Source organism: Syzygium oleosum, unplaced genomic scaffold (assembly GCF_021117445.2).
Source record: "Syzygium oleosum isolate NSW1041296 unplaced genomic scaffold, Sole_v2.1 Sole_v2.14, whole genome shotgun sequence".
Taxonomy (NCBI): domain Eukaryota; kingdom Viridiplantae; phylum Streptophyta; class Magnoliopsida; order Myrtales; family Myrtaceae; genus Syzygium; species Syzygium oleosum.
The window spans coordinates 8,337,536-8,345,887 of record NW_026607498.1 but is presented as its reverse complement, the minus strand read 5'-3'; the positions used below and the strand labels follow the sequence as shown (position 1 = coordinate 8,345,887).

Here is an 8,352-nt window from a genome sequence, read left to right as displayed (position 1 = left end):
TGTGTTTCGTTCTCTCATGCACCATAGGATTAGCCGCAAGCTTGAGAGCGGCATCATTGTCACAAAATAGTCTGGTTGGGCCCTTAATTTGTACCCCAAGATCTTGTAGTAAGCCTCGCAGCCATACTATCTCGCAAGTTGTTTTTGCCATTGCCCGATATTCTGCTTCTGCTGAAGACAGTGAGACAGTCGGCTGTTTTTTTGTCTTCCATGAGAGCAACGAGTCTCCTAGCTTAATGCAAAAACCTGTGACAGATCTTCTGCTCATTGGATAGGTCGCATAATCTGCATCACAATAAGCCGTCATTTCCATGTTGCACTTTCTAAAAAGAAGTATTCCAAGTCCTGGGCATTTCTTTAAGTACTTGACAATCTTCGGTGCGGCATTCATGTGCATTGCTCTTGTCCACATTGCTTTTGGTTTGTGCATAAATTGGTGAGGACTTAGTGTCCAAAGCCGCATAACATATGTCGGCATAACATGGTCATGGTCAAGTATATGAGCTTCCCAACAAGTTTCTGGTAGCCGATAGGATCTTTGAGTATGGGATCATCTTCTTGAGAAGATCCCTCATCATATTCCGTCGTGGTCAGCTTGATATTCTGTTCGATTGGAACAACAGCTGGCTTGCATCCTGACAGATCTGCTTCCGATATAATTTCCAACACAAATTTCCGTTGACTGAGGGAAATTCCTTGATCGGATCGGGCAATTTCAATTCCCAGAAAGTACTTAGGTGATCCCAGGTCTTTTATATGGAATGTGGAATGCGTATACTACTTGAAACTTTTTATGACATTTTCATCATTGCCAATAATAAGTATATCATCGACATATATCATTAAATAAATGGATGACATACCTTTTATCCACGTAAAAAGGGCATAGTCAAAACGGGATTGCTTGAATCCTGCAGCTGTGAGTGCATTCACAAATTTAGCATACCATTGCCGGGAAGCTTGTTTAAGACTATATAGGGATTTACGGAGACGACATACTTTATCCTCCCCTTGTCTCCGAAAGCCCGGAGGAACTTCCATATAAATCTCCTCATCCAAATCACCATGAAGGAAAGCATTATGGACATCCATTTGGTGTAAAGTCCAGTTTTGGAATGCCGCAACCGACATGAAAGATCGGACAGTGACATCTTTGGCTACTGGAGAGAATGTCTCGTGGTAATCAAAACCTTCCCGTTGTGTAAAACCCTTAGCCACCAAACGAGCCTTGTACCGTTCAATGGATCCGTATGATCGATACTTGATCTTGTACACCCATTTGCATCCAATCGGCTTCCGATGAGGGGGCAGTGGCACAAGCTCCCATGTGTTATTCTCAATCAAGGCTTGCAACTCAGCTGCCATAGCCTTTTGCCATCGTGGATCAGTGGAGGCTTCATCATAGTTGGAAGGTTCCCAATCTTCAGATATTCGGCTAATACAGCATCTATGTTCCGACGAGAGTTTATTGAATGAAACATAGGCTAAAATGGGATATCGAATACCTGGTGAATTGTGAGTGGCACAAACATAGTCTTTAGTCCACGTGGGTGGACGTGTGATCCTCCCGGAACGTCGTGGAGGGTCTCTTGGTGGTGAGGGTGAAGTTTCCTCCAAAACAGGTGATAATGCTTCGGCATATGGAGGATCTTCAATGGTCGCATCGTCTTCCACCGGTTCCGATGCTGTTGATGGAGAAGCATCGTCAGTAGGAATTATGTCAGGTATTGGAGAACCTTGAATAGTCGGAACATAGGTGGGATCCCTTAAACCTTCTTCTTCAATGGAAAAAATACGAGGAGCATTTTTGACCCCTACATCTTCCTTGGAGGAGTCACCTTCAAAAGGAAAGGTGTTTTCGTAAAATACGACATCCCTGCTTACAAAAAATTCTCCTGTGGATGGGTCAAAAAGACGATAACCCTTTTGTAGATTCGGGTATCTCATGAATATACAGTGCCGAGCATGGGGACCCATCTTGTCCCGAGGGCCCGTAGAAGTGGCGTAACATAAGCATCCAAAAATTCGCAAATGGTCCAGATCTGGCCTTTTTTTAAATAGGAGCTCAAATGGCGACTGTCCGTTGAGTACCTTCGATGGCATCCGATTAATCAAGTAGGCCGCCGTTATCACGCAATCGCCCCAAAAAATTTCTAGGATAGAAGCTTGAAACTTTAACGCCCATGCTACCTCCAAGAGATGGCGGTGTTTTCTTTCAACCACCCCATTTTGTTGTGGGGTGTAACTACATGAGCTTTCATGTAAAATTCCATGAGATAAGAAAAAATTGTCGTACTCACAGTTGAAAAATTCCCTTCCATTATCTGTTCGGATGCGTCGAATAGATTTTCCGAATTGTGTCTTTGATAAGGAAATGAATGTCTTCAAGTTATGGAAAACTTGAGCTTTAGACTGCATAAGGAAAACCCATGTAGCTCTGGAATAATCATCCACAATGGTGAGAAAGAACCGAGATCCATCATGGTTCGACGTGTGATATGGCCCCCACACATCAATGTGAATTAAAGAAAAAGTATCGATAGCACAACTCTTGCTAAGAGAAAAAGGTATACGAGATTGTTTTGCAAGTGGGCAAATATGACACTGAGAATAAGGAAATAAAGCACTATGCCCCATTCTAGAATGCACAAGGAAATTTTTATCATTGGCAGTCGAATTACACTATGATTGTTTATTGAAAGGAATGCATGATAAATCAAAATTTCTGGGAAAGCTGGTCCAAAAATATAATCCTTCAGAGAGATTACCCAAGCCCATCAGTCTGCCAGTCGAAAGGGCCTGAAAGAAACAAGTATCAGAATCGAAAAAAATTCGACAAGAATTTTCTTCATAGGCTTTAAACACAGATATGAGGTTGAACTGGAAGTCTGAGACAAAAAGGACATTTTTTAGTGTGATTTGAGAACTAATATTTACTGTCCCTATCATAGTGACATGAGTAACATTCCCATTCGGCAATTTCACAGAGATAGGAATACTTAATTTTCTATGAATAATGGAGAATAATCCCTTGTCACCGATAATATGGTCACTTGCCCCTGAGTCAATTATCCAAGCATTTCTGAAAATAGAATTTATCAAGCAATGAGTAATACCTGAAAAACTACTTCCCTTGTTGGAAGTGTCTAATTTTTGTAATGCTTGCATAATTTGTTGATATTGTCCATATGTGATGGGTTGATCATTATTTGGACCAGTGACTTGATAAGCCGCAGCCGAGGATTCTTTTCCTTTCTTTCCCTTTTCCCCGGGTTTACCATGCAATTTCCAGCAGTTGTCGATTGTGTGATGGGGCCACCTGCAATATTCACAAAAAAAAAATTCTTTTTAAATTTTGCCCGAAAAATTTTTGTGCACCCGAAAAACTTGGGCCATTGGATGTCTTTGGATGGGTTTGATGTCCACCGTCCGATTCCACTAAGGAATCGGTGCCTTTCCAGCCATCAGATCACGAGCTAAGATATCCACCGTCCATCCCATTTCCTTTAATCTGCTGCAGATCATTGCCCACAAACCCTCGCCGCTCCTTCTCTCGGTCTAGGGTTCTAGAACCCGATTCACGACGCTCGCCGCGAGTCGCAAGGGCGATGCTTTCTGCTCCCCTTGCATGCTCCGGCGAGGTGGGTCGTTGGCTCTCTTCCTGTACCGCCAGCTGAAAGATGCGTCCAAGCGGCGGCACCGGGTCCATGGCGAGGATCTGCGATCTAAAGGTAAGGTAAGATTCATTCAAAATCAGAAGGAATCATGTGACTTTCTCCCTGTCTTTCATCGCCCTATACTGTTGTAATGTGGTTTCGGGCCCCTCGAGCTTTTCCTCGACTGATTCCAGCTCGTTCCAGAGAGCCGACAGTTTGTTGAAGCATGCGATTATGCTCATATTCCCTTGTTTTAGATCTAAAAGTTCCTGGGTGAGGGAAAAAATCTTCACATGATCCAATTTCCCGTACATCTCTCTTATATTATTCCACATGTTTTTTGCATCTTCTGTGGGGGGGAGTCCGACGGCGATTTTTGGGCTTATACAGTTCCCGATCCACGTTCTAACGAGCTGATTGCATTTTCTCCATTGTGTTGCCATTCTCTCGTCATTCGAGATCGGGACAGATCCATCGATGAATCCGTCTTTGTCCTTCATCACAAGAGCCCGTCGGAACTCCTGTGCCCAGATCGAGTAATCTCCAGATCCCGTGAGATGGTGGCTAATCAGCCGCAACTCCAGTCCATCGGCGGCGGAGACGTAGAGAGCGTCGTCGGGTTCTGGTCAGCCGGTGATGGTCGTCATTTGATACGACAAATAACCGGGTGGCAGAACCGGGTATGGATTTGGACCCATACCCGGATTTCCTGACCCGATCGATATCCCCGCATTGACTGGTTCGGATCCTTTAGTTGGGCTTGCTCCACTTGTGGCTGGTAGTCCACTGCTGGGCTGGACATTCGCTTGGCCCGCCCCAAGCAATGATGCATTTGGGCTTGGCCCAAGGTACCATGGACTCTGTATCCATTGGTAAGGGTGGCTCCCGATTGGCTGGCCCACAATGGGCGGGCTCGGTAGGAGCTGCCTTGTATTTGTCTGAGCCTGATAGGGTTGCCAAAAAATAGGCTGGGCCTGGCCCCTGGAAACCACAGTCTGTGGATCCAGAGTCTATGGAATTTGTGGGGTAACTCCCTTCGAGGTATGTTGATCCGTAACATCTTCTGGGGAAGACCGATCGGAAGATGATGGTTGTTTCTGATTCATGATGAGGGTAAGTGTGTAGCCTTTAACCTTTCTTCGTCTGCTTAGAATCTGATTCCTTCGCTGGAAGGGTACCTTGTTTTTTCAGGTCCAAATTCTCGACAGGCAATCATTGAGGACTTGCGGAAGCTAAGTCAGGAGTGAAGCCGCTCTGATACCATGAAAGAAACCAAGATCGAAGACAAGGAGAGATGGCTTTGAGAGAAAATTCAATGTATATTTTTCTCTGTATTGCTCAATACACGATGTACACATTTATAATACAATGCATAAATGAATAAAGGAAATAAGAAATTCTACAAATCAAATCCAATCCCACTTGATCTTTGCATATCAATCCTAATGATATCGCATATCTTCCAACAAAAACCCCAAGCTATACCTACTGTGACACAAATATGCTCAACTTTCTTTTGTTACCAAAAACACTAAATCTGGCAACTATGATGTAAATACTCCAAACTTTTTTTTGTGTCACGAAGAAATCCAAACTTATACACATGTGACATATATACCATCTAATACAATTCCATCCCTGGTATATTTGTCACACTGGTATAAGGTCGGGGTTTTTGGTGACAGAAAAAAAAAAGATTTACAGTATTTGTGTCACAATGGGCAAATTTAGAGATTTTAGTGATACAAAAAAAGTTTAGGGTATTCGTGTCACAGTAAGCATAGTTTGAGATTTTTTGTGGTATTAACCTTTGTATTTTGTAACAGCAAAGCTGGCAGGAACAATTTTGCTTATTACTCGAGTTCCGACATCGATAATGAACAGATTCGAAAGAATATAGTCATAACTTTATTCTAAGCATGTGCTTGAAATCACAAATGATTACAATAACACAACATGCTGGAAATTTCAATTTCTCCATTCAAATCAAGCTAGGTACAAGACTTTCAGGAGTAGGTAGCACACGAAGCGCTTTGAGAGACTCTTGTCAGCTCTGAACAAGGGGATGGACTCACCTCGAAAGCGGCCCCACTCACATCAGAGCACGACCATGGATCTTCTCTCGGCCCCGGCTTGCCGCGGAGGTTGACATTAGAAAGGCAAACGCCGGTGAAAGGGGCGTCCTTTATGCCTCCTATGAGACCTGCCTGTTGAACATTTGTTCCCCACACATCCTTTATCAAGATGCCTTTCACAACCGGAAGAGCATTTGGGTCGCACTTGTCGTCGGGATGATCTCCAACATCGCCTGAAATCTTTATCCCCTTTCTTGCAGTCTCCACGTAGACATCGGAGAAGGTTAAGTTTCTTCTGAAACCCCCTCTCCCGGTATTTGTTTTCACGTGGATTCCAACACCCACTTCGTACAAGTTACTGTTTTCAGCCGGGACATTCTCTACCCCACCAGAGGTTTCACTTCCTACTGCAATACCGGCGAATGGGGATGATCCTGTTAATCTGCGGATGGTGATATTGGAGCTTGGGCGACCATAGGCAATACCATACTCATCCCACCCACTTTTCACCGCGACTAGATCATCTCCAACAGATATGTACGAATCCTCTATACAGACATTTGAGCTCGAATCTGTATCAGCGGGTCGCAGAGAAAAGAAGGAATTAATTTAGCAAGTCAATAAGAAAATTTCAACATGAGGGAGCAATTTCATAGCTACTCATATGTAGGCGCAAAGTCAAGTCTCTGCTTAAGTTCAATGTCTAATGAAAGAACATGCGAGGTAAGATATAAGCAATCCTCGCCTGCTAAATCGCTGCTTGATGGTACTTTTTCCAACTCCTGGTTTTCTAAAATTGTCTAATAAGAAAAGAACTGACTTAAGATTTACATGCAAAACTACCAATATACCAACATAGCATAATCAAATGGCCGGTGCCTCTAGATTTGGCCCAGCCGAACTTCCAAATCTTGAGCCCTTGTGCCTCGGCCGCTAGCGACGACAATGGCTCGTTCACACACGACGACTGAGGGCGTGGGGCTGAGGAGTCCCATCGACCACTTGGGTGGTGGAGACGCCGAACTGGATCCCATGGATGGCTGACTCAAGGGTGGCTGGATGGAGGAGGAAGAGAGAAAAATCATATCTTTTAGTTTTTTAATATGATTCCAAACCAATGTCCATGTGTCAAGTTATAGTTGGAGTTGAGTAAATAAGCGCCTCATCAACTGTTGGCTTGGTGCTCGCAAATCATTGTATATTTTCTCATGACTTGGGGTTTGACATAGGCATACAAGATCACACAACTAACAAGACTTCATAAGTCATAGGCTAAGCAAATAATACATAATATCAACTACGTGAATTTTACAAAAAAAATCCTGTTTTTGGGTAGAACTGAGAATCGATCGATTTGGTTCCAAGCCAGTTTCAAGTATAACCGGGTTCTGTTCCCGGTTCCATTTTTCGAAACCGGGACATGCAAAGTAGGTTCCAGGTTTCGGTCTCGATCTTGGTCTCGGAACCGCTCCACCCAAAAACCAATCACCTCTAGATAACATGGGATATTAAAATTTCCATTCAATTGTTTTTCCTTCCATTTCCTTTTTTGTCCTTTGTCATCCATTTTCCATCTAACCTGAATTACCAAACAAAGTGGAGATGGCGGCTAGCGTAGATAAATCGAGAACTCAGCTCACCAAAACGGGGCTATAATTTACATTTTAGGGTTCAAGGTTAAGGGGGTGAGCTTTGGGTCCCATTTAGGAAAATCCTATGATGGGGTTTAGTTTGGGCTTAGATTTCAGTTTGCGATTCCCTAAACCCCAAACGCCAATTAGTTATATACAGAAAATACTCATTTTATTTTTAAAGATAGCTAGGTTATCTGCGTTCCTACTTCTCACCCCTAAATAAATCTAAGTAACCCTATCTTTTGATCACTTTGTAATTACTACATCCATTTACTCAAAAATACTTTTTTTTTGGGTCTGTCATATTCTAACCATCAACTCACTCTCAAACTTTTGTCATATCTCTTTGCAGAGCGTGGGAATCAAAACTCATATCTGAAACTAAACGTCCCCACCCCTAGTCCCCTTGAGAAGGTGGGAAGTCGAATTCCCCATTTCCTTTAGGAAGGGTGGCCACTAGAGCAAACCTCAATGATTCTCAAAAATACTTCACCGTGCTTTCTAACCAGACTATTTTAATGGCCAGAATTGATGATAATCAGGTGTCAAAATGCTAACTTTTACCATATGTCTCTTCCCTTCTCCGAACGACAAGAATGTTTGAGGAAGTTGTCGCCACCATACAAGAAAGAAAAGGTTTTTCTTTTGGGACATGTGTGAGAACTGTTAAGGCACCTTTCTTTATTTATTTTAATTCAGTTGGAAGATTCGCCATTGGGTGTCGAGATTTAAAGCAAAAGGGATAGGAAAAAAAAAGTAGGATTTGGCGAATGTGGAATGTCAATTTTGGAATTTTCCCTTTGCGTTGACGTGCAAATAATAATAGTAATGTGGATAAGATTCATATGCCTAAGATAAGTTGCATTATTCTCGATTAACCAAAAGAAAAGGTAGTAATTATTGCCCATCTGTCGAGGGTTCATGTAGGGCCCCAAATTGGGGACAAGAATCGGGCAACCTAAATCTTAAATTACTTACCTACTTAGA

General features: G+C 42.9%; 1 protein-coding gene across 1 annotated transcript; it reads right to left on the bottom strand.

Annotated features, from left to right (window-relative positions):
- Positions 1-5,607: 5,607 nt before the first annotated feature.
- Positions 5,608-6,313, bottom strand: LOC130139851 (probable polygalacturonase; the record flags this gene model as incomplete). Its single annotated transcript, XM_056317643.1, has 1 exon — positions 5,608-6,313. A coding segment is annotated over one exon (651 nt), but the record flags the coding sequence as incomplete, so codon positions are not given.
- Between the last annotated feature and the right edge of the window lie 2,039 nt (positions 6,314-8,352).